The sequence below is a fragment of the Adiantum capillus-veneris genome, chromosome 1, assembly GCF_014529385.1.
Source record: "Adiantum capillus-veneris isolate H3 chromosome 1, ASM1452938v2, whole genome shotgun sequence".
Lineage (NCBI taxonomy): Eukaryota > Viridiplantae > Streptophyta > Polypodiopsida > Polypodiales > Pteridaceae > Adiantum > Adiantum capillus-veneris.
In genome coordinates this window covers 36,127,131-36,153,065 of record NC_140931.1, presented here as the reverse complement: position 1 = coordinate 36,153,065, position 25,935 = coordinate 36,127,131, and the positions used below count along the sequence as shown (strand labels likewise).

At 45.2% G+C, this 25,935-nt stretch overlaps 1 protein-coding gene across 5 annotated transcripts in view; it reads right to left on the bottom strand.

Annotated features, from left to right (window-relative positions):
- LOC147464547 (serine/threonine protein phosphatase 2A 55 kDa regulatory subunit B beta isoform-like) overlaps positions 1-25,935 on the bottom strand; it is a 185,070-nt gene that overhangs the window by 19,734 nt on the left and 139,401 nt on the right. For all 5 annotated transcript variants that reach the window (XM_086515490.1, XM_086515485.1, XM_086515494.1 and 2 more), the window contains 4 exons: positions 24,896-25,019; positions 24,694-24,811; positions 24,550-24,618; positions 23,732-23,823 (listed from right to left, as the gene is read on the bottom strand). In XM_086515490.1, the coding sequence (XP_086371616.1) occupies positions 23,732-23,823; positions 24,550-24,618; positions 24,694-24,811; positions 24,896-25,019 (403 nt within the window). The remainder of the gene's footprint in view (positions 1-23,731; positions 23,824-24,549; positions 24,619-24,693; positions 24,812-24,895; positions 25,020-25,935) is intronic.

The window sequence follows — 25,935 nt, the reverse complement described above, 5'->3', positions numbered from 1 at the left end:
TGGGCCGAAGATGGCTTTCTACAGAGACACCTTCTCAGCTTACGGAAGATGGTTTTGTGATGAGACCCACATACATGGATACCCACCTGTCTCATGGGATACGGTGTGCTATTGGCCAGTTACGCACATCGTCTCACAGCTGCGGATTGAAACCGGGAGATATAGCGGAGTACCAACAGAGGCCAGGACATGCCCCTTGTGTGACATGGAACCTGAGACAGAGCTGCATTATACATGCCGCTGCCCCGTCTGCTACGAGATACGAGGCCGCTTCCATTGCTTGTTCAGAGAGGGTTTTGGACCACTCTCAAGAGTAATGGGATACGAAGATCAAAGATGCCTGGGTCTGTTCTTGCTCGAGCTGCGCAGACACAGAGAGAGCCTGATGAATGGCGAGGCTAAACAGTCTCAAAGACGGATTACAACCTTCTTCAGAGCAGACACGGTACAGCCGCAAGAGCCACTCCCACAGCACAGCTCCCCCCCCCCCGTCTCACACCAGAGGCACATTGATTGACCGAGCGATTGAACTAGGGAAATCCATGCGCCCACGACTGCGCAGGACTACACAGCATCGACGGAGGCTTCGTCAAAAGATTCAGAGCACGGTGATCAGGCATGCACAGCGCCCGGTCAGACTACTAACCAGGGAGGAAATTGATGAGATCCGCCAACGACCGATGCTAGATCTTTTGTGATTCAGCTATCCCAACTAGCCGCCCATTCTTGCTTAGTTTTTCGGCTTAGCTCACATCGACCTATCTAGAATCCCATCATATATATCTTTGTTTTGTACTGTTGATTAGGTTATTTTGTTACTCTGACTTTGTATCAGATCCACCACCTTGTAACTTTCTGGTCTCATAGGTCACTATGGCCTTTTGAAGACGTTAATATAACATTTCATTTCATCTCTCTCTCTCTCTCTCTCTCTCTCTCTCTCTCTCTCTCTCTTCTCTCTCTCTCTCTCTCTCTCTCTCTCTCTCTCCTCTCTCTCTCTCTCTCTCTCTCTCTCTCTCTCTCTCTCTCTTTTTTTTTCCAAAAACAGGGCTGTATATTACTGAGTACAATATAATCCCCCACGGATGCCAAAAAAGCCTATCACGTGGGGTGTACAAGCTGAATGTAAGGGTGATAGCCACTATAGTGACAACTCTACTAGAACAATCTCATGGTGGTCTATATGATGAGTGGAGGAGTAACCACAGAGGAGGTGCATAATGCCATGTAATCTGTCCACCTGTAAGTGTGAAGAAGAGTGGAGATCGAGCCCAACGCCGAAGGAAGTCAAATCGACGAGCCTCGGCTGCTCTAGATGTACCTAAGGAAGAATCCCACTGCCAAATGAGGGTGTGAATGATGTCCAGCCAAATGGCAGTGAGAGTATCCGGAAGGAGCTGTGGAGCCGCACTGAGAATGTGAAGACAACGAGCTCTCCAAACATTCCATAATGCAATGCTAGTGATAACTGAGAAGATTTCATCACGCGTCTGAGGATCCCCCTGCCAAGCAATCTGTGGTAACATAGCCAAAGTCCCTCACCGATAACCAGTCGAGTTAAGCATAAGAGCTGGATCTGTGTCTGAGCCCTCTTAGAAAAGATGCGGTCCGGGCATCGGCATCAACCAGGACACAGATCCCAAGTGAGAAATCCATGCTAAACACCAGCTTTGCTAAGTAAAGAGCAAACTGCTATCCACACTACATGAGAAGACGAGCATGACCAAAGACAGTGTGCAGGTGACTCAGGGAGTCGCAAAGGACAACGAGTACATAACGGACCATGACCCATAGAAGCTACCCAAGTCCCAATTGGAAGTCTTGCATGTGCAATCATCCACATGAAAAAAGAAATACGACGAGCACATGTAAATCCCAGATGGTTGACCAAAACTGCTGTAGATAGGCATGGGAGAGACTTGAATGTAACCAGAAACGCATACGAGTGGGCTGCTCTGTGTGCTGTCTCATCAATGCGAATCTTCCAATTCTGACAGTGTACTCAAAGAATGAACATGTGCACCGGTGGGGTTCGGGTGAGGCCAATGCCACTCTCTTGGGTCCCAATAAAGCTGAGATAGGGCACGACCCTCCCACACCCAAAGCCTCCAAAGTGCAACATCAGCGGAAGCGAAACGAGGGTCAACACAACGACGCTTCCCGCGAGACCCAACTACTCGTATGGCCTCCCATCGAGCGCCGCTGTAGAGAAGGTGCGGAGAGGTGGTAGCATATGTCAATCGAGCATGCATCCCCGGACAGTAGTCAGTCTCAACTGTGAACAGCATGGTGTGAAAACGAACTAATAAGAGAGTGCTCAGAGCAAAGAGGCCTTCCCAGCCACAATGTGGAGGCATCTGAACCGTGCCTCGTATGACTGCGTCCCAGTGTGAAGGAATGGCGGAGTCAATCTCAAGCAGTCTGTCTGTTACCCGCGACCAATGTCATAATGTTCTGCCACAAAATCTGCATCCAGCATACGTGTCTCATGAAACAACCGCATAGAGGCAGCAGGGCCAGTGCCCAAGCAGCCCAATCAATGTGAGTCCTCTCTGCAAGCTCACAGGGTGGATTAACTGAAGAATCAAGAACTGCATCATTCCAAATGAGAGGTTGACGTTCAATCTCTTCACGGCATGAGGGAGGTGAGCGTATGATAGCTCGCCGCATGGATACCCAAATCTGAAGGAGTGAGCGGATGAAGGGTGAGAGAGTGCTGGTGCACATAAGGGGGCATCCGTAAAGAGAAAACGATACCCTGTTTGCCAAGTATGGCCATCTCTAGTGCCGAGACGTGGAGTCGCTGTGGAAAGAGCGGCTTGAAAAAGCATCTTCCAAGGTTCTTGGCCGAAGGGAAAGAGACCCCGAACAATAAGCTTGGTAAGAAGGGCGCGGCTCTGTAATTCTGGATCAAATAATGCCAAGGCCGCCTGCTGGCCTAGGACGAATAATCGTAGACCGGCTGAACCGAGCACGGAGTATCGTTAGTCCCATCTATGCCACTCATAAAAAGTTCCGCAAGGGCTGCATAGCTGAGCTATCACACCAGAATTTAGATCCAACAGGAGGCCGTATTTTATACCATATATCCAGAATGACCTGGTTGGCGACCAATGCACGGCCAGCCAACGACAGATGACGTGAAGACCAATGACATAGCTTCCTGCGATATAGATGTAGTACAGGTGCAAACTGCTGCTGTGAGGTAACGTCTAATCCAACCTGGAAGCCAAGATATCTGCATGTCTGACCCGGCTGCAGCCATGTGAAACCATCAGTCACCCCCAAGTAGGTATGTCATCACTGCCAACAGTAACCATAGGATTTATACCAGTTAATGCGTGCACCACTGGCAATGCAAAAAAACCTCCAGGGCTCCCGCATGGCATCAAGAGCTGCTAGCAAAATAGCGCAACATCAATATAGTGTCATCAGCAAACTCCTGATCGATAAGCTCCGGAGCTGAAGGGTATTGGCATGTCAAGCCATGAAATGCAGGACTCTGCGCTCGAAGAAAGTCGACATAGTCTCTCCTGCAAACAGATACAGATATGCTGCTAAAAGACATCCCTGACGAACAGATCGAGAGAGCAAAACTGCGACTGACACGACCACAATAGGAATAGCACTGCAGGCAGTCCTGAAGAGAGCGGAATGCCTGAGATCCATGTCGAAGGGAAACCCACCCTGGCTATGATCCTTCGCGAAACTCCCACTCAACACGATCGTATGCTTTCTCGAAGTCAAGGATGGAAAAAGCGAGAGGTTCAGAAGATGATCTGGCCCACTCTACTGCCTCATAAAAAGTGAAGATATTATCCAGTATGCATTGATCCATGACAAAGACTGTCTGAGAAGTATGAATAAATATCTGGTAAGAACAGTCGCAAGCGATGGCTGATCAGTAACACTAATATCTTATAGACCGAAGGGAGTAGGGTAATAGGTCTCCACTGGCGGAGCTGTGTGGTGTCACCCCCTCGGAATAAGAGATATGAGACCTGAACAAAGATCCGGATGCATATATCTTGATGCAAAGATATCCTAACAACCACGAAGCAGCGGTATTTGCAATACATCCAATAGGTCAAAAAGAAAGCTCTTAGTGAGGCCATCCTCGCCTGGACAGGAAGATGGATCTAGACTCTCGATAGCAGCATAAAGCTCTGCAAGTGTGAATGGAGCCAACAAGATCTCTGCCATAGTGTCTGTACAACGACGTCGGGTGTGATGCCATATTGCTCACGGGCATGTAAAACCTCAGTAGTGCATACATCAGCATCGTGAAACAATGCTCAAAATAATCTGCAGACTTATCAACAATAAACATAAGGATGCATATGAAGTGTTCCCTGAGCATCGCACAAAGTCCGAAGGGTGGTGCCAGCAAGGTGCTCTTTATGCGCAGCGAAGAAGTCCTTATTCATTCGATCGCTTTAGCTATCAGTGAGATATTGAGGCATGATGAGTGAACTCAGACCTAGCCTCCTGTACGCGACGAATTTCCTCTGTGAGCTCTATCTATCTAGCAGCTAGAGAAGCATCCTGAGGCCACTCCTTAAGCAAGCGCTCAGTGGAACCAAGAGGAATGTGAAGGTCAGACTCGCGTACTCAAACTGACAATGAATAATAACAGTCTGATCATGGCAGTGAATACTAGACTGAGTAATGCAATGGGCAAGGAACTCTCCAGGGGGACCACAATAAGAAGCACCCGTGGACCACAAGTCACGAATCTGCTGCTGCAAAACTTTCAATGGTGAGAACACTGTCAGGGATGCGGCAGCCTCGTCTCTGTGCAGAGGATCTAGTGAAAGAGATAAACAATGAGATGGGTAAATGATCTGAGAGGCTGGTCCCTCGCCAAATAGTAGTAAATCCACCCAGACCTGCTGCCCAAAGGGCCAATGTAAAAACGATCAAGTCGCTCTAATAATCTTCCCTGCTGTCTGTGAAACCCCCACGAGTAATGAAGTGTAGCGGGTGGTAACCAAAAAAAGGTTGATGTGCGTCAACACCTTGAATAGCTAGAAGAAATCGATCCCAAGCTGGCTGCTCATCGGGAGAAATGGAGGATAGAACTGGGAGGACTGATCGATCGCAGTCAGAGTCGCTCTCGACGTTGTTGAAGTCGCCTCCAACAACCCAAGAGTTACACAGCAGGTAGAGCAGCAACCAAGGAGGACCAAAAAGTAGCTCTCTCCCGAGGAGTAGAGGGGCATAGGCTGACATAAAAACCATGATGATAGAGTCCTGGAATCGGATAGAAAACATAGACTGCTCTGCCAACGACATGGGTGCCATGCTGCTGAACTGATGCCAAGTAACGTTGCCCCATGATATGATACACTGCAACTCTGTCCATGAATGCCCAGAGCAGGCTCCCAAAAAGTGTGAGCTCCTGAGGGCATGAGATTACCAAGGGAGTGGCATCTTATGCTCTGTACAAAAAGTAGCTCTCTCCCGAGGAGTAGAGGGTGCATAGGCTGACATAAAACCAATGATAGAGTCCTGAATCCGATAGAAACATAGACTGCTCTGCCAACGACATGGGTGCCATGCTGCTGAACTGATGCCAAGTAACGTTGCCCCACTGATATGCATACACTGCAACTCTGTCCATGAATGCCCAGAGCAGGCTCCCAAAAGTGTGAGCTCCTGAGGGCATGAGATTACCAAAGGGAGTGGCAATCTTATGCTCCTGTACTAGTAAATATCCACAGTGCCTACTACATGAGCTTGTAAATCTCTGCGAAGTAAAAGCTTACGTGAACCTCTTACCCGAGAAGTCTGTAAACCATTAGCATTCCAAGAAACTACATGTAAATCCATAGTCTGCATGAAAGAATTGGTAAAGCATCTGTCTAACTGCGCATCTTCTTGGAGGCAGCTCGGCCATCCAAGGGGTGGGCTTTCAGGCGGCAGGAAAGCAACCCGCAAGCCCTCTCTAAAAGATGGTGTCTCATTGCACCAACTGCGGATCTCAGCTTGTTTACATTGCATGACCGATGCTGTAGCTTTGACACCCCAAATGTGCATAGACATAGGAAGCACCACATCTGAGGATACATGAATGATCATACGCAATGAATAGCAAGCATATACATCACTCCATCCATAGCACCAATACATGAAGGGAAGTGTGGAGACAATACATCCGGAGCGGAAGTAGCCAACCATAAATGAAGCTGAGCCATAGTTTGGTGCATGCACAAAATGCAGAACCTGATGCTTGGACCATTCCTGAGCTGCATGGAATGGAAGGAAAAAGGAATGGGTAGGCTGAGAGCGACTGCCTATTAAAGAGGGAACACAACCTGGCTTGTGATGCATAAGGTAGAGCTGCACCCGCAATGTCCTTCTGAGTCACCGCACATTTCAGCCCGAGGAAGTTCCCCAGGAAGGAGGGCAAGAGCTGAGAAAACTGCGTGAGACGTAGGTATTAGCTTTGAGGGAGGGGAAGGACCAGAAGGCGGAGGGGGGAGAGTAAGGGCGTGGGAGAGAGGAGGAGAAGGAAGAGGTAGTAGAGGTGAATGATCCATCTGCATGGGACTAGGACCTCGGGAAGGACCTCGGGAAGATGGGGGGCAGCGGGAATGGCAAGAGAAGGAGGCAGATGGTAGCACAGGTAAGTGATCCTGGGCGGAAGAAGAAGAATAGCGAGGAGAAGCAGGGGGTAAGGGAGCGGAAACTTGAGAGGGAGCAGGGGAGTTAACACTGGGGGCTGCATGCGGTGTGGGTTGCTGACGAGGACGGAAGGAATGGTTACGACCAACTGTCTGCCATGCAGTCTCAGTAGGAACTGAAGCAGAGGAGCACCCGTAGGCTGCTGAGGTGCTCTAGTAGTAGTAGCAGGAACGGGCTGTGGACGCTGACCACGTGGCGGAGCCTGGGTGCCACGAGCCGGCTGTTGTTGTCGCCGATGCCGTGGCTGAGTGGGGCAATTGCGTGCCAAGTGTCCCATCGTGTGACAACGTAGGCACTGTCCTCGGCGGCCAGTGACTACCATTCGGCAAGAGTAGTCTCTATCACGCACAGCCACAGTAACTGTATCTGGTAACGAAGTATCCCCAAACACCAGGACCTGAATGCGGGGTGGACCAGATGAGAAGATGCAGGATCGTGGAACTACTGTGCCAAAATGAGCAGCAATCATCTGAAGGAGATGCTCATCAATAAAATGAAGAGGCATATCCGGGAAGGATAGCGTCAGAGGGAATCTGGGAATAAGATGCCGAATGTCAAACTCCTTAGTAGTAAACTCGGGATACCACCTCGTCAAGTATATCATCCTACGATCAGAGAGTATCAGAGAGCGAGCCAGGAGAGCTGAGGCAGTGCGCGGATCTGAAAGACGTACCACGAAGATGCCTCTACCAAGGAATGTAAGCTCCGAGATCCGTCCCTGCGTAGTGCCCAATGCAGTCTGACACCAATAATGAATAGAAGATCGAGGTGGAGACTGTCCAATCATCCTGCCAACCAAGGCATGCGGAGCCAAGTGTTGTACTTTGGAGTCAATGCGTGTCAACAGGTCGCCAGGACAGTCCACGCGACAGGCAAGTGGTGATGGAGCACCGTGTGTAGCGCTCAAGACCGGCAAAGCCGCCATGAACAATGGGCGAAACTAGAAAACGGGAAAAGCACGACCCGAATTGAAGCTTGAACTCTTTCTCTCTCTCTCTCTCTTTCGCTCGTTCGCTTGCAGGCGGTAGAAAGAGGCGCACGGTTAGGGTTTGGGGACTGTTAGGGTTTTGGAAATGTTGACAGTTAGGGTTTCATGGAATTAGGGTGACGCTCAGCAGCAGAGTATGCGGAGGGCAACGGGCGGGGCGCGCAACAGTAGGCAGGTAACAGAGCGCGCAGGCTGCAGAGTATGCGTAGGGCCGCACGCTCAGCGCGCGAGGGCAGGCAGGGTGCAACGCGCGAGGGCAGCAGAGTACACGCAGTGCAGCAGAGTTCGCGCGAGGGCAGGCAGGGTGCAGCGCTCTCTCTCTCTCTCTCTCTCTCTCTCTCTCTCTCTCTCTCTCTCTCTCTCTCTCTCTCTCTCTCTCTCTCTCTCTCTCTCTCTCTCTCTCTCTCTCTCGGGTTGCAGCTCATGTTGCCGCGCAGCCTAGAATGAGTCGGAAGCGCAGTTGTCAAAATCCAAGATTCAATCTCTCCCTAAGAGCGCGTGAGATTCAGTTTGCGTAAGGATAAAGAGCAAACACAACCCACACCGTGAACAGGCCGAATGCCCGTACGCTGCCATTCGCATGATTTGCCATCTACTAAGGTTATTTGCAAACCAAGGGGCATGCTTGCTCAATACACAAGCAAGGGGGCATCTTAAGCAAGGGGGCAGCTTGATGAGCAACACAGTAAGGGACAGCTCAAGGTGTTGAAGGTCATGGTAGCAAGCTTGCTTAGGTGATGAAAAAAGCAAAACAAGACTCTTTTTGATGTATGCTTGTGGAGGAGCATTCATGTATCAATGTTGAGGTTCCTAGAACTGCGATGTAAATTTATGCACGCCGAGGTAAATTGGTGAAATACGGAAATGCTTGGAGTCATGTGGAGAAAGTCACCGACATGCATGCGAAAGAAATCCTCTTCGACAAATAAAGAGATGCAAAGCTCATGAGCAGTATGATGCCAAAAGCCAGCCAATAGCTCGAAGCTGCTCTTCCTATCTCAGTTTGCTTCCCAAGCTTGAGGCGGAAGTTGTAACAAACTTGGACACTCCAAGTCAAGAATCAACCGGGACAGCACCAAATAACCACTTCAAAACAGTTCACAATTCACAATTTAATTCGACACTGGCCCAGCAGAGTTCCGTGCCTAGAGATATTGGCCCCAAAGACTGGCGCCCCTTTCGGTATTTCTTTTTGTATTGATTTGAGTTCAAAGTACAAGACTGCAAGCAAGCGCTCACACTCAGACTCTGCGTCCAGATGCTCTGAGTTGTGAGGCCTGCTCACATATTTAAAGATTACAGGGGTTGCTAAATGCAAAGCCCCAAAAGCTGAAAATCAAAAGCTTTCCAATAAAGCAAAGGGTCTTTCTCTCTCTTGCTTATAAAAAATAAAGCAAGTGCCAAAACGCTGTCCATATTTAGCTTTTAAAAATAAAGCAGAAAAAGCTCTCTCTCTCTTTCTCCCAACTTGCGTGGAAAAAGCGAGTCCAGCTGCTGCCATACATCACGGCGGTCCGTACAGCCTGCCACGTGGCTCATCTTCCGCATTTTGCGCCGCAGCCAGCCAGTCAGCATTTCATGGTTAGGGTTTCAACAAAATTAGGGTTTTTGATTTTAGGGTTAGGGTTTCCTGCAGAGCGTGCAGCCACGTCATCACTTTGTGACATACCCCCCTCTTGAAAGAATTGTAATCGCCCTCGATTACGCCCGCAAAACTGACAGAGGCCATAAATTGTCTTAGCAGACACTGACTGTTAGTACCAACGCACTAGGAACACACATCTAGCACATGTACCAATCAACATTCACATCACACGACATCATAGGACATCACATGACATTAAACATTCATTCGGATCTTAGAGGATGATTTATCGGCAATGCAGTTAGCAATTGCATCTAGATCCAGTCGGGACCTCATAGATGCCTGATTGACTAACCCCTATTGCAACCATGTCTATTCGAGATCATTTAGACCAAAATGCTGCAGTCATTTCGTCTATGAGTTCCTGCACTTAAAACCAAGTCAAGAACAAATCAGTTTCATATTCCGAAATTCCATTTCATGAAGTCATAGTAGAATATTGTCAGCTCTCAGTATCCCTGAAGCTCCAAGAGACATCAATCAGGGTGGTCTCGTAAGGTCACGTACGTTTTGTTCACGTACGAAGACGTACGGTACTCATCGAACTAGAAAATTTTATGTCGTACGACATGGTTACGTACGTTCAAAAATAAAAACATGCAATTCTTAACCCTAGATTTTACACTTGGGACAATTAGACAATTGGTTATCAGAGTCGCGAGGTCGTGGTATTTAGTCAATACTATGCAGGATGGAGCTGATGGTTATATTGTCTTGTGGGTGACTACCATGGGTCTATACCTTGCACTTTCCTTAAGGGTGAATCTGGGCTTATCCTGGATTCATTGAGCCATTGAGCAATCTCTCATGACTCATGAGAGAGCTTGAGAATGACTCGTGAGCTTGAGCCTTGAGTTGGAACATAATGGAGAAGAACAGAAAGAGGGCATCCATATATACATTTAGAGTGTAGATACTTGCCCTTGAACAAGAGAGAGTTAGATGAGAGGATGAGAGAGAGAGAGAGAGAGAGAGAGAGAGAGAGAGAGAGAGAGAGGAGCCTACTAGAATCCAAGGTGAAGGACCAAAGCAATGAGAGAGAGGGAGAGGGAGAGGAAGAGGAAGAGAGAGGAGTCTAATGGAATCCAAAGCAATGTGTGTGTGTGTGTGTGTGTGTGTGTGAGAGAGAGAGAGAGAGAGAGAGAGAGAGAGAGAGAGAGGAGGCTCACGGCAGGTGGGAGGGGGGGGATCCTAGGCTAGGTGGCAAGGATCCTATGCCAAAAGGTAACCCAAAAACCTCCCAAAAAAAGCACAGTCAACGGACTAAAAAACCGGTCAAACGTACTAAAAAACCACCGAACGCAAGAGACGCCTTGATCGGACGGGACGCCACTGTACGCCTCGTTCCGTCCGACGGACAAGAACAACGCTGACATCAATGGCTCTAGTATTCTTAAAATCAAAGCATCTATCGACAAAGGAGCGGAGTAACTCCCCTCTTGTGCATCCCACTGCACCAAATCTACGGCCAAGCTGAATTCTGGGTTCCATTTGGAATAGACTATGCTAAACCAAAAGCTTCAAGGTAAAGTTTCACAATCTGAGGAGTATCTGCTAGGTCCTCCTCCTCCATCCACTTCGCACCCAATGAAGGATAATTCTTTAACCAAGAACCACCTTTTTGACTTTACCTTTATTCTTTGTGTCCTTATGTGCCAAAATCTGTTCAGGAACAAGGATCTCCTCGTTTTCTTCCACTTCGGGTTGCTCATCGGGCTCCCCATCATCACACATTACATTTAAAAGGTTTCAAGAGACTCACATCAAATGCATTGTGAATCCTCCAAGTGTCAGGCAGTTTCAGTCGGAAGGAGACATCATTGATCTTTTCAGAGATCTGAAAAGGTCCGTAGTATTGCATACTAAGCTTTGGAAAAAGCCTCTCCTTTCCCTTTTTCTTTCTCACGCGTGCCTTCTAAAACCGTAAGAGCACCCAATCATCCTCCTTCAATTTCGAATCGGGACGATGGCGATCCTTTTTCTGTCTTTCATGAGATTTCTGGACGTTGGCAAAAACCGAGTCTAAGTCGCGCGTATACTCATCACAGCTTCAAAAATCTTATCTTTCGTGCTTAGGAAGGGTGGAACCTTCGCAGCACCTTCACAATCTTAAATGGCGCCTTTCCCGTCAAAGAGTCTATCGTGTTGTTGTAGGCAAATTCCACCAAAGGTAGATACTTTTCCCATTGAGTCTTCTGCTCCGAAATATAGGACTTCAATAAATTTAAAACCACTGAATTGGCAATCTCAGATTGCCCGTCAATCTGCGTGTGGAAAGATGACGAGAACTGCAACGCGTGCCAATGTTCTCCCAAATTGCCTTCCAAAACAAACTTGTAAATTTGGGGTCCCTGTCGACGACAATCGTCTCAGGCATGCCATGTAATTTGGAAATCAAGGCCACCAACAGTCTCGAAAGTGATCCGGCTTGACTATTTTCTTCACTGGAATGAAATGAGCATGCTTGCTAAATCTGTCAATAACAGTCCAGATCCCATTGTGACCACTCTATGTTCTCGGGAGATCAAAAATGAAATCCATTGCAATACTTTCCCAAGGGCAGGTGGGTATCGGCAAAGGCTGTAACAATCCATGTGCTTTATGTCTGTCAAACGTGACCTTCTGGCATACCAAGCAATTGCGCACAAACACTTCCACATCCTTCTTGAGTCTCGGCCAAAAGAAGTATCTCTCTACCCCTTTCATGGTGGTAGCAATGCCGCGTTGACCCATAAAAGGCGGACAGTGGCATTCAGTCATAACCTTTTCCCTCAACGGCTGTGTAACGCACAACACGGTTTTTCTCATCAAGTAGCCAACCAAAATGGAATATCCCGATATTGTTTCCCCATCCCATATCCTTGTGAAAACGTTTGCAAAATCCGGATCTGTGGCATATTGGTCGACCATATCCTCGAAGCTCCTATGATGTATCGCGGAAATAGCCAGAACCAACGGCTTCCGAGACAAAGCATCTGGCACCAAATTCTTATGTCCCTGAACATGAACAATTTGGAAGTGAAATTGTGAGAAGATGTTCGCCCACCCCATCTACTTTTCCGATAGCTGCTTCTGTGACAAGAAGTAGAGTAAACTCTGATCGTCTGTAAAGACAATAAAATTCGCTCCGAGTAGATAATGCCGTCACTGAGCAAGAGCATGGATAACCGCCAAAAGCTCTTTCTCATAAATCTACGTTGTCAATTCCGGCCTTGAGAACAATCAGCTCTCGTAAGCAATGACATGGCCTTCTTGCATTAAGACCGCACCCAGACTACGACCACGAGCATCACAATATATTTCGAATGACTTCTACAAGTCCAGCAAAGTCAAAACTGGTCCCATAGTCAATTTCTCTTTCAAAGGCAGACACCTCTGTGGGTCCCCACAAGAAAGGGACTCCTTTCTGTGTCAAGGTATGCAACCTCTGCAAACTTTCGAATGAACCGCATTTAGTACCAACACAGTCCCAAGAAGCTTCTAACTTCATGGACATTCTTCAAATCGGGCCAATCACGGATAGTCTCTATCTTTGCCGGATCCATTTGCACTCATGCTGCTGACACAATGTGTCCCAAAAAGTGCATCTCTGGTAGGAAAAATTCACCTTTCTTTGCATTAATCACCAACTTGTGATCTCGTAATGCCTGAAAGACCTGAAGCAAATGATCTCTGGGTTCTGCCTCATTCTTAGAGAAAACAATGATATCGTCAAAGAAAGTGCCAACAACTAGCCTGTACTCTCGAAAAATCATGTCCATCATCCGGTTAAATGTCGGAGGAGCATTGGTTAAGCCAAAAGGCATCACCAAAAACTCAAATAACCCAAAAGTCGTCCGAAAGGCTGCCTTGTGGACGTCTCCCGACGCGATTCAAATCTGATGATATCCACTCTTCAAATCAATCCTGCTAAAACACGAGGATCCCTGTAATTTGTCAAGTATATCATCGATCCTAGGAATCGGAAATCTGTTCTTGATGGTGATTTTGTTGAGAGCTCTATAATAGATGCACATTCTCCAAGACCCGTCTTTCTTCAAAACCAACAACACTAGAGATCAATACGGTGAAGTACTAGGCTGGACAAGACCCTTTTCCAAGAGGTCTTTCACTTGGTTCATAATCTCTTCGTTCTGTGCTCGGCTCACACGGTAAGGTGGCCGGTTTGATGGTGTGCTTCCAAGTATCAGATCAATGGTATGATCTTCAGGACGAGCAAGTGGTAACTCGCCTCGCAAGCCCTCTGGGAAGCAATCGGCTCTGATACCACTGTAACAGACTTGGACACTCCAAGTCAAGCATCAACCGCGATAGCACCAAATAACCAGTTCAAAAGAGTTCACAATTCACAATTTGATTCGACACTTGCCCGGCGGAGTTCCGTGCCTAGAGATATTGGCCCCAAAGACTGGCGCCCCTTTCGGTATTTCTTTTTGTATTAATCTAAGTTCAAAGTACAAGAGTGCAGGCAGGCACTCACACTCAGACTCTGCGTCCAGATGCTTTGAGTTGTGAGGCCTACTCACATATTTAAAGATTACAAGGGATGCTAAAGCAGAGCCCCAAAAGTTGAAAATCAAAAGCTTTCCAAAAAAGCAAAGGCTCTTTCTCTCTCTTACTTATAAAAAATAAAGCAAGTGCCAAAAAGCTGTCCATATTTATCTTTTAAAAATAAAGCAGAAAAAGCTCTCTCTCTCTTTCTCCCAACTTGCGTGCAAAAAGTAAGTCCAGCTGCTGTGGTAAACCACGGAGGTCCGTACAGGCTGCCACGTGGCTCATCTTCCGCATTTTGCACCGCAGCCAGTCAGTCAGCATTTCAGGGTTAGGGTTTCAACAAAATTAGGGTTTCTGATTTTAGGATTAGGGTTTCTTGCAGAGCGGGCAGCCTGCACGAAACCTTAATTTTGGTATTTCTTTTTGTATTAATCTAAGTTCAAAGTACAAGAGTGCAGGCAGGCGCTCACACTCAGACTCTGCGTCCAGATGCTCTGAGTTGTGAAGCATGCTCACATATTTATAGAAAACAAGGGTTGCTAATAGCAGAGCCCCAAAAGCTGAAAATCAAAAGCTTTCCAATAAAGCAAACTCTCTCTTGCTTATAAAAAATAAAGCAAGTGCCAAAAAGCTGTCCATATTTAGCTTTCAAAAATAAAGCAGAAAAGCTCTCTCTCTCTTTCTCCCAACTTGCGTGGAAAAAGCAAGTCGAGCTGCTGCCGTAAATCACGGAGGTCCGTACAGCTTGCCACGTGGCTCATCTTCTGCATTTTGCGCCTCAACCAGCTAGTGACCATTTCAAGGTTAGTGTTTCAACAAAATTAGGGTTTTTGATTTTAGGGTTAGGGTTTCTTGCAGAGCGGACAGCCACATCATCACTTTGTGACAGGAGTACCTCCCTCTACTTTGCAAGATTGCTTCCATGTTTGGGACGGTAGTGGAGACCCCGCACACTCTAGCTTCAATTGTGGCCAAGGCCGCAGTATGCGGGTTCTTGTCCGAGACAACATACACTTCTCGGGGTGATTCTAGTGCCTCAGGTCAATGGTGGTTGGATTGGACAGATTGTGGAGTATTCAGGCCTCTTGAATCAGTATTTCATTTGCAGACAGATGGGCCATCTTACGAAGGCTTGTCCACAGAGGAGGACTCGACCCTCAACACAGACCCAACCTACCAAGGCTGGCCAAGCTCAACAGGCAAACGCAGAGAGCACAGATGGGTACCTCTTTAGAGAAGGGTACCCAAGAAGATGAGGGCTGGCAGCAAGTTTGTGGCCGGCGCTGTCAAGGACAGGCGCGCCAGTCTGGCACCCCTCGTGGTCAATCTACACCAAGTCAGTATAGTGGGTTCCCACACGAAACCATTTTGACCCCGTACAACAGGATGAGCCAATGAATGCCCCTTCCACCTAAGCTTTGCCACACCTCCCTCCCCCCCTCCCTCCTGTAACAATATCAATCTTTGTAAATAATTAATTTATTTACTAGTTATTTTGTAAATAATAAATTTATTTACCAAAAATAATTATCTAATTAGTTGTGTGCACATCAAAATAGAGCGGAGTGGCTGTAATTTCTCTGTTTTCAGCCCCTAATCATCTCAATTAGGGCGGTTTTCAGCAAAGCACTCATAGAATTTTAGTCTTCTCTACTTATCCTACACATACACAAAGTTGGGTGTAATTCCATGCGAAAAAGACCTCCCTTTCAGCATTAGAACATGCACATGTAAGAATCTCAGGTTATGTGCAGAAAATTACAGCAAGCGTATGTGTGTGCATTTTGCGTGTTTCTCTCTTGTGTTCATTGTAGGAATGATGAAGTACGAAGGGAACGAGATAGCCGAAGATAGACTTTCTTCGATGAGAGCTTCCGAGAAGGTTTTCTGGAAGATAGACTCTCGTTTAAGGGAGCTTCCAAGGATATTCTAGAAATAGACTCTTTTAATTGAGAAATTCCAAAAGGTCTCTCTTAAGAGGAGAAATCCTCTTAGAATCAGTGTAACAGGGAACGGGGGGAACCAGACGAGTCCCGTTCCCGAAACGGAGATGGGAATGGAATGCCGTTCCGGAACGGAGTGTAGCCGGAAGGTGTTCCAGAACGGCGAAACGCGGGGCGAAACGGGCAAAAGTAGGCATTTGGGGGAAAAAAGGTGGGATTTTGGGGGTTGTTCAGGGAACATATTTGGTGCAGTTTGAGGGCAGGTTAGGGGGCAGATTTGGGGGGAGTTTTGGGGTTGTTTAGGAGTTTGTTTGGGACTAAGATGAATGGAGGTAATTCAAGCCTTACTTTAGGTGGACCGTTCCGACCCCCCTTCCTCCTCCCCGTTCCCGTTCCGGGTAACTATGCTTAGAATAGAACAAGAAAGAATTGAGGACGGGCGTTTGCCTTGTTCTTGTGCTTGTAAAGATTCTCCCTTAGACATAAAGATATTGTCTTCGTGGAGGTGGACCAGCCCATCTTCTCGTCCCCAACGATGTGTCAAACTTTTCTCTCAGTTCTCAGTTCTCTTGAGTATATGAATTTGGATGAGATAGTCCCTCCAAAGAACATGTTCATTGAAGACCCGCAACAGCAGAAAAGGGATGCACATTCCGTTTGTGCATAGATTATAGATCTTTAGAAACGATCAAAGTCAAGAATCAATTCCCAATCCCTCAGATTGATGCAATTCTTGATACAATGAGCAATTATTTTTAGTCGTAAGAGTAGATATCATCAAATCAGCATTGCTCGTCGGAATGTGCATAAGACTTTATTTTAGAACAACCTTTGGGTCGTATCAATTCTTAGTAATGCATTTTGGACTCACTATTGCACCAACAACTTTCAACAGAATGATGGATAGGATTTTCCATTCATATAGAAGATTTACAATAATCTTCTTCGATGACGTCTCCATCTTCTCAGAGACAGAAGAAGAACATCACAAACATGTCGCAACGGTGTTTGAACAATTACGCAAACACAAGCTATTTTTGAATGCTAAGAAAAGTCAGTTCTTTTTTTAAAAATTCACTATTTGGGCCATGTAGTATCTTACAATCACATGAGAATGGATCTTGACAAGATTCAAACAATCGTAGAATGGCCTACGCCAACTATAGTACATAAAGTTCAAAGTTTTCTTGGCCTCTGTTCCTATTACCAGTGTTTCATTCAAGCCTTTGCTGCCATAGCAAATCCTCTCCATGATTTCACTAAGAAGCAAATTCAACTCCATTGGGACCCTGGACAAAAACAAGCTTTTGAAAAGCTTAAGTATTTACTCAATCATGGACTTGTCCTCCACTGTCACTAATCTTTGCAAACCTTTCGACGTGTATTGCGATGCATCTAGAGATTGTGTAGGAGCAATCTTGAACCAAGAGGGTCACACCATAGCTTATGAAAGTCGGCGCCTTAAAGATGCAGAACTGCATGCTTTTATTTATGAGAAAGAGCTAATGGCAATAATTCATGCTATTTCCGTATGGAAACATTGTCTTTTAGGTGCTAATTTTGTAATTAAGACAAATCATCAGTCTTTGCTACTTTCTCACACAGAGAAAGTTATCAGAAAAACAAATGAGATGGGCCAACTTTCTTTCAATTTTTCATTTTCAGATTTTACATACTTCTGGAAACGAGAATGCCATTGCATATGCCCTCTCTAGACATCCTAAGATCATTGCCTTGACAACTATCTATCATGAAGAACTAGAATCTCTTAGTGAGATGTACCCACAAGATCTAGATTTTGCTACGATCTGGGCCGAACTCCAAGCAGGATACTCAAGGCCACCTTATTCTATTAAAGAAAATACATTAAATCATCAACAAGCTATATGCAGAGTTCAGCCCTTATAACAGAAGGTAAAAGAAGAAACACATGGTTCTCCCTATGCAGGCCATCGAGGGATTTTTGCAACTATTAATGCTCTAGAAAGGTTTTTCTTTTGGCCAACACTCCGGGCGGACATTGAAAAATATGTCCGTGAGTGTTTAGTATGTCAAAAAGTGAAATATGACAGACATAAAGTTTATGGTAGGCTTCAGCCACTCCCTCTATCTAGCATGCCATGGGAAAGTATTGCCATGGATTTTATTATAGAAATTTGTAAATCAAAGAATGGAAATGATGCAATCTTGACTATTATAGACATATTCAGTAAGCAAGCACATTTTCTTCTAGTTAAGAAAACAATCAAAGCTGATCACATGGCTAGAGTATTTCTAGATTAGATTTTTAAACATCATGGAATGCCAAAAACTATTGTCAGCAATAGAGATCTTCGTATGACTAGTTTATTTTGGCAAACACTATTTGAGAATTTGGGAACTAAGCTTGATTTTTCATCAGCTTATCATCCACAAACAGATGGTCAAAGTGAAATCACTAATGCCACTGTTTTAGATGTGCTATGTTTCACAAAGACAACCTGAATGGAAACAGTACTTACTGTTAGTTGAGTTTGCGTTAATAATACCATACATTCCTCAACTGGTAAAGCTTCCTTCGAAATTATCTATGGGAAGCCACTTTTACTTCCTATTTTAGTGTACCAAACATCTTTGCTGCAAACGAATTTGTGCATGATGTTGATAGGCGGTATTAAGGCGGTAATACCGCCTATCAACAAGTAAAACAAGCGATTCTTTGCTCTCAAGAGAAGAAGAGAAAAGCAGACAAGCACAGAAGGAATCTCAATCTTGAAAAAGGACAATATGTCCTACTTAAGTTTGAGAAAGCTCGATTGAAAAACCAGGTTGGAAAAGGAAAGTTGTTAAACCTTCCCAAAGATTCTACGGCCCTTTCAAAATCACAAATAAAATCAATAATGTGACTTTTAGATTGGATTTGCCTTTTGTTCTAAGGCCTCAAGTGTGCCTATATGCAGACAAGAACATCTCGGAGAGACCCTAGCAGAAAATACCTTGAAGCCTTAGTGAGTGGGAAATCGGGCCTTCAAAAGGGGTAGACAATAACCTCAAATTTTAGGCTCAAAAAAATTACGCACGTCTCACGCTCTACTTCGACCTTGTTCCATATCTTGCCAAAATGGCTATCAAAATGACATAGCCCTCGAAGCCAGAGATAGAAATCCGTCAAGCTTTCAGCCATAGATAAAGCTATCACCTTAGGAATCCGGCTTAGTGCGTGAACGACTCGATCGCTGGATCCTTTCCTGTAGCGAATCTCAAAGTCAAACTCTTGCATAAGTTCAACCCATCTAGCCTGTCGGCCTCTGAGATCACCCTGATCACAGACATAGCGCAAGGAGTGATATCCATCCATGCAACAAAGGTAGAGCCATACAAAATAAGTCGTCGCTTTCTCAAAGCGTGGACCACGGTGTCAAACTCTTTTTCATATGTTGGATAACGCATTTCAGTGTCTAAACGTTTCTTACCTTCAAACGCAAGAAGACGTCCATCCTAACATAATGCCGCACCAATCGCATACTCACTAGCATCCATTTGAACTACAAATGGCTCGCTAGGATCCACAATGTGCAATATTGGTACACTAGTCACTCTTGCGTAAGTTCAACCCATCTAGCCTTTCGGCCTCTGAGATCACCTTGATCACAGACATAGCGCAAGGAGTGATGATTTGTCCATGCAACAAAGGTACAGCCATACAAAATAAGCCGTCGCTTTCTCAAAACGTGGACCACGGTGTCAAGCTCCTTTTCATACGTTGGAGAACGCATTTCAGTGTCTAAACGTTTCTTACCTTCAAACACAACAGGACGTCCATCCTAACATAGTGCCACACCAATTGCATAATCACTAGCATCCAATTGAACTACAAATGGCTTGCTAGGAACCACAATGTGCAACAGAGCAGTAATCACCAAGTGCTTTAGTATCTTAAAGCTCTCATCAAGTTGCTCATTCCAAACAACAAGGGAATTACCCTTACGGTGAGGTCCCGAAGTCTTCGTTTGTTTCACCCCTCCTTTCAAAAGTTGCGTAAGCGGAGCAACAACTTTGGAGTAATCCTTGATAAATTTGCTAAAAAATCCACTAATGCCTAGAACTCCTCTACTTGGCGTACATTCTTGTTAATAAACCAATTTCACACTTTATCCAGCTTATCAAGGTCGACACAAATTTCATCACAAGTAATAACAGGACCAAGATACAGAAGCTCTTTCTTGAAGAATTCACACTTGAAGCTTCAGTATAAAGCTTCTCAACTCTCAATACCTCGAGAATAGGGGAAACGGTCTCAACAGATCATTCATCATCTGCTAAAAGGTAGCAAAAGCGTTGGTCAAACCAAAAGGCAAGGCCACTCTCCCAGTTCTTCTTTGCGAGCCTTAGTCAAAGCTTTAATAATAGGAGGATGCCCACGTTCTGATTTACTATTCCCTTCAAGATTGTATGCAATAGTGAGAGCGAGTTTATGCCCAACCTAGAGAAAAACTCCCCTTTGTCGACATCCAACTCACCCCTGCCAGTTGTTATTTTCCCAGCACAGCCATAACAGCTAATCACATCATCTAAGAGGAACTTACATATCCCTTCCGTGCTTTTTGTTCTTAAAGCACGACCTTCAACCTGCTTTTCTGCGAATTCTTTTGAACTCTTAATCAGTCCACCCTTCTTGCCTTGTCAAAATGCTTAAATAACGTCCAATGAGCAACCAATCTCCTCGATATAGGTCCTCTGTAAATGACTCAAGTGCATTTTACAAGCAAACATGATCACCCTTCGCATGAGAGTTACGATAAAACCTTGTGCCTACATCATCACCCTCGATAATCATTTCTTCTTCATTTTCATATCTTGCTCTAGCAAGAATATCCGCAACTGAATTATCTTTCCCTACAATTTTTTTTATTTCAGGATTCAAGGACTTTATGCCAGGAATGCTACTATTGTTGATGCAATGAAAAAGGGAGCTTGCTTTGGTTCTCGCCAAACGGGCCACCAAATTAAAGATTGCCCCAAAAAGAAGACCAAAAAACCGCAAGCACACACTTCGGTTCAAATTCATGAAATCTCAAGTAACTCTGATTTTATTCAAGTTGAAATCCATCATTTAGCGCGCATAGTTCATGCACTAATTGTACGTTTAGCACCAAAGTGTTTGATAAGCACTATCTTTTCCATTTTTCCGGAAAGATCAATGGTCACAACGTGACCGTACTCCTTGATAATGGAAGCTTACATAATCTTGTGGATGCTGGTACAGAAACTGCGCCTATGGACATGGGATATTCACCATGGGTATCGCGTGAACATGACTTGTGGCCAGGATATGGAATCAAATGGTTCCTAATTTGATGCTCGAGCTAGTTGATTACAAAGAGAACATGGATTTCCACATCACCTGGAGTGAACAGCTGATATGTTAGGAATTCCATGGTTTTATGATAAACAAGATACATTGTATATAGACTATGTACATCACTCTCTTGTTTTTGTTAAACAAAACATGCTTCATGTGTCTGTTTCGCTTTGTGATTAGATTTCAATAAATAATGGGTTTGCAATACCAATTGTCACTGCTTTGGAAATGTTTAAGAATATAAAGTCTTCAGATGCCAACTTTAATCAATGTGTACCGATTCATTGGTACTTGGTACTTCAGTCACTAAATTTCGTAAAAATGTTTCATGTTCTTCTGTTGAACTTCGGGATTCTGACGAGTCCACCCTTATCCAAGAAATCATGATCCATTTCACGGATGTTTTTCATGACGAACTGCCTTCTAGCTTGCCGTCTTTGAGAGGAGTAGATCATGCCATTGAAGTGGCGGTTGATAGTCAGCCTTTTTCGAAACAACCTTGTCGGTTTAGTTAAACCGAGGAGGACAAGATTCAACGACAGCTGAAGGATTTGTTCAACCAAGTAAATCCCCATGAGGAGCACTTGTGTTACTTTCTCGAGAGAAGGATATCACCATGCGTTTTTGTGTGGATTACAAGGGGTTGAATAAACTCTTGTTGTGTCGTGGCACGTGCATAATGTGAAACTAAAATATCTACCACACTATCAATGCTTTTGTCATGTGGGACCAAATGATATAATGTACATAGTGCGATATATGTGAAAGCAGATGCCACCGTTGCAGTTCCGTATATACCTTGCGGGGACAGCGAGGTTCTTCTCTTGGGCACCACGAGAGGTGGTGCTGAGCGAAGGTTTCGACGGCGATTTGGACCTTTGCTAGAATCGAGGCCACTTTCTCGAAGTGCCCTTGCCAGATTGGTGATCAGAACTTCTTTTCTTCTCATAATTCGCTCCACTCATCAAATGGAACATTCTGGCCTTTGCCACAACATCCTCCAAATCGGTCAAGGCTTTATCCTTAATTAAGGCCCAACAGTAATCTTCATGAAGACTTAGTAGATACATATGCACAGCATGTGTAGAATCCACCTTGCAGAAGGTGAGTGCTTCTTTGAAAGTTGTTGTATACTTATCAATAGACAGAGTTTATCGAAAGACTCTGTAACTCTATATAGGCTTTCAATAAGCCATTTTTGCAAAATCCTTCTTTTCATGCAAAAACCAACCCACATCGTAGGATTTTCTATCATATCACGCCACCAGGTAAGCGCATCACTGCACAAATAGAGAGAAATCGTTTGAATCCTTCGTTCATCATGCTCTCCATGGTGAAACCAGTTATTTACGGCCAATTCCGTACATTCTTTCTCGTCCAGTACACTGATGAAACCAGTTATTTACGGCCAATTCCGTACATTCTTTCTCGTCCCTTGCGAAATTGGTAGTCTCGTACGGAATTGTTGCATTGGGACCACCCTGTGAACACCCAAAAACAGCAATGTACGTCCGCAGTAAGATGGGCGTCATTCTCCGAAACACGCACAAACGTCAACTGAGCAATCTCTTCAAGAGCGGCGACACAGGCATGAAATCCTTGCACGGCTCTTTCAAGAGAGCACAAACAAATGTTCATCTGAACATTTGTATTTTCCAGAGCGCATATAGGCTCTGGAAAGTACTTGTAATCCATGTATATAGAGCATGCCTGAATGGAATCTAAGTGTTACCTCGTACGTCTTCACGTTGTGCACCTAAGCTGCCCGATTGAAAACTCTGATTTCCACGCGAAAACAGGCCTTTTTGCACTTTTCCCAGCAAATAGTTAAACTCTCAAAAGCTCTACGCATTGGCATGAGCGTCGGGAGGTGGACAGATGACGGCCGGAGCACATGAGTGCAAGCAGATGGGAAGAGGAGGCTCGGGAGAGAAGCAAGGGACTCAAAAATAAGTTCTCTGTAAGTTTTTGCAAGTCTCTGTAAGTCAATTAATAAACTACAAGTCTCATACTTGCTACTAAAAAAGAGCAAAGTGTCCTGGCAATTCTAGAAATAATAGGGCAACTTATAAAAGGATGCAATGTTAAAAAAAAATAAGGCATAGCTTGTGTTAACAGCCTGCGAAGCCAATTCGATCCGCGAAAGACGAGTGGAGAGAGAGAAATGCAACCATGCATGTGCTCGTTTGTGCCCAAGACTCCATTTGATTCCATGCAGTGGGTAAATCTCCGACATCCCAAAATTGTAAAACTGCCGAGCTCTTTTATGTGGCAGTAAAAAGCAGTAAGCGCGTGTGAGTACAGCAAGCCCGTGGGTAGCATGCAAGTGCATGAACGGGCAGCTCTAGTTGATCCCATGTACTGCAGCGGAAACGGTGGGTATTACGGTGGGTGCAGTGGACCACACAAGGATGAAGGGTGGGTTCAGTGGGAAACAGCGACAAGGGATCGAATGCCATGACCTCCACCTGGATGCTCAAAATGACAGGATAAGTGACTCCCTCCCCCTTTAGTGCCCCCCTCCCCCTTCTCTTTCACCCTTCTCTCTTCTCTCTTTCTTCTCCCCTTGACACGCATTCGTGCAGGCAGCTTGTCTCAAGCACTTATTTATCCCTAAAAGCTTCTCAATGTACCTGTAAGAGCCTGTTGCAGCCCTACTACCATCTCCACTCAAGCAGCACTCGAACTTATCAAAGATTGAATCATTCTCATACAGATCACACAACTGCCAAAAAAGAAACCTGTTAGTACACTTGACTGCATTTGAACAAAACACCGGGAATTCACCTAGCAGAATTAGATGTCCAAATTTTCATCATCAGGAGGAGCCAGATTATTTTGGACCTCTTTCACAATAATGTTGTTCGCTCTGACATTGGATTTCTCAAACGATTCAAAAGGCATTGCAGCCTTACCAGCCCCCCATAACTACAAATAAGGATGTAATTGAACTGCATTAAGGTTCTAAATGTAGATCCTTATTTAACTACTTAATAATTCATAGGAATGTATTTATGTCTGTCTAAAATAAATAAAATTAAGTATAAATAAATGTTTGCACATATGTAACTTGCACGTTTAAAGAAAAAACTAACAATAAAGAACAGAAAGTTGACATATAATTACTTAGCACATTTCATTGTTGCATTAATCTTCACTTTAATTTACATATACCTGAATGACTTTCGAAATCCTCAATTCATTTATGAACGGAATAGCATGTTAGAAAATCGACAGATTGAATATGCTATGGTACATAAAGTTACCCCCTTACGAAAGGCTGGTTACTGTGATCCATCAGAAGAACCACAGAACTTTTCTCTACAGCTAGAGAAAAGGGCTCAGGTGTGTATAGATGAAGCACCCCGGTTCAGACAGAAATAATTGCTATAAGGTGCAAAGTTTAAAGGCACCCAAGAATCAAAGAAAACACATTGCCAAGAGGCTATACCTTTGGACGCAAATATTCATGAACCTTGAATGTTGCCACAGGTGCAGATCCCATGTTTACATCCCAAAGCTGCATTGTGATATACAATTAGATGTTTCAAAAAAAATGTGCTACACAGCCTCAAAAGAAGGATTCTGAAAAGACCTTGACTGTCATGTAGTCCCTGCTGACCATGTAGCGCCCATCCCTAGCAAACTTCAGATCCGAAATTGAGGCAATGATTTCTGTAAAAAAAGACCTTGGCACTTCTTGCTCCTCGAATCTGTCAAATTGACACTTGGCTGTCAGCTGACCTAATAAATATTTCCATCAAATAGAAGATAACTTTCATAAGCAAACCACATACAATTTTGTATGTCGATCACATAATGCAGATTGCCGCATATCTACCAGACGGATGGTGCCTTTCGAGCTGCTATAAGCTAGAATGTTGCAATGGGTGGGATGGAACTCGGCAGATGTGATTACCTCTAGTATAAAACACACAACTAATTAGTTGAGGAAAACAATCCATCCAACATTGTAAGGCACCCTCCCTGCGCCCCCCCCCCCCCCCCCCCCCCCCCCTCATTTCTCTCTCTCTCTCTCTCTCTCTCTCTCTCTCTCTCTCTCTCTCTCTCTCTCTCTCTCTCTCTCTCTCTCTCTCTCTCTCTCTCTCTCTCTCTCTCTCTCTCTCTCTCTCTCTCTCTCTCTCTCTCTCTATACAGCTATCAGAGAGTGGGCATGAGAGAGCATGGTACTCACAGGTCAGAGCATGGTTTGAGGGACACGGTCTTGACATGGAGAGCCTACCACCATTCCAGTACGACCCCCACTCACCATCTGTTCACCTCTCTCGCAGTGAGAGGAACTTGGTATTGAGACAGGATCTGTGGCAGCTATACACCAGGAGAGTCTGGGAGTCACCTGGCTTGGGGACGAGGATGTCAAATTACAGAGACCAGTTTCTCACCATACTGTATGGGGGGTTCATACAGAGACCACGCTATATGGACACATATATGCCACATAGCTCACGGGTGGCGATTGGTCAGCTGAGAGTGGCTTCACACAGGTTAGAGATTGAGATCGGGAGACATACTGGTGTTCCCAGGGAGGAGCGAGTCTGCAGAGCCTGCACAGAGGAGGTGGAGAGTGAGGAGCACTTTGTATGTAGATGCAGAGCATACACTGAGACCAGAGGCAGGTATGAGGCCTTATTCAGAGGACAGCCCACTCTCCGAGAGATCATGGACTCTCGAGATCAGAGACAGCTCGGACGCTTCTTACTAGAGATACAGAGCCATCGGGACACACTACTACAGCCACGCACAGCTACACAGACAGAGGGGAGACAGTCGCAGCTCACAGACTTCTTTCAGAGGATTGCCGCCCCTCCCTCACCAG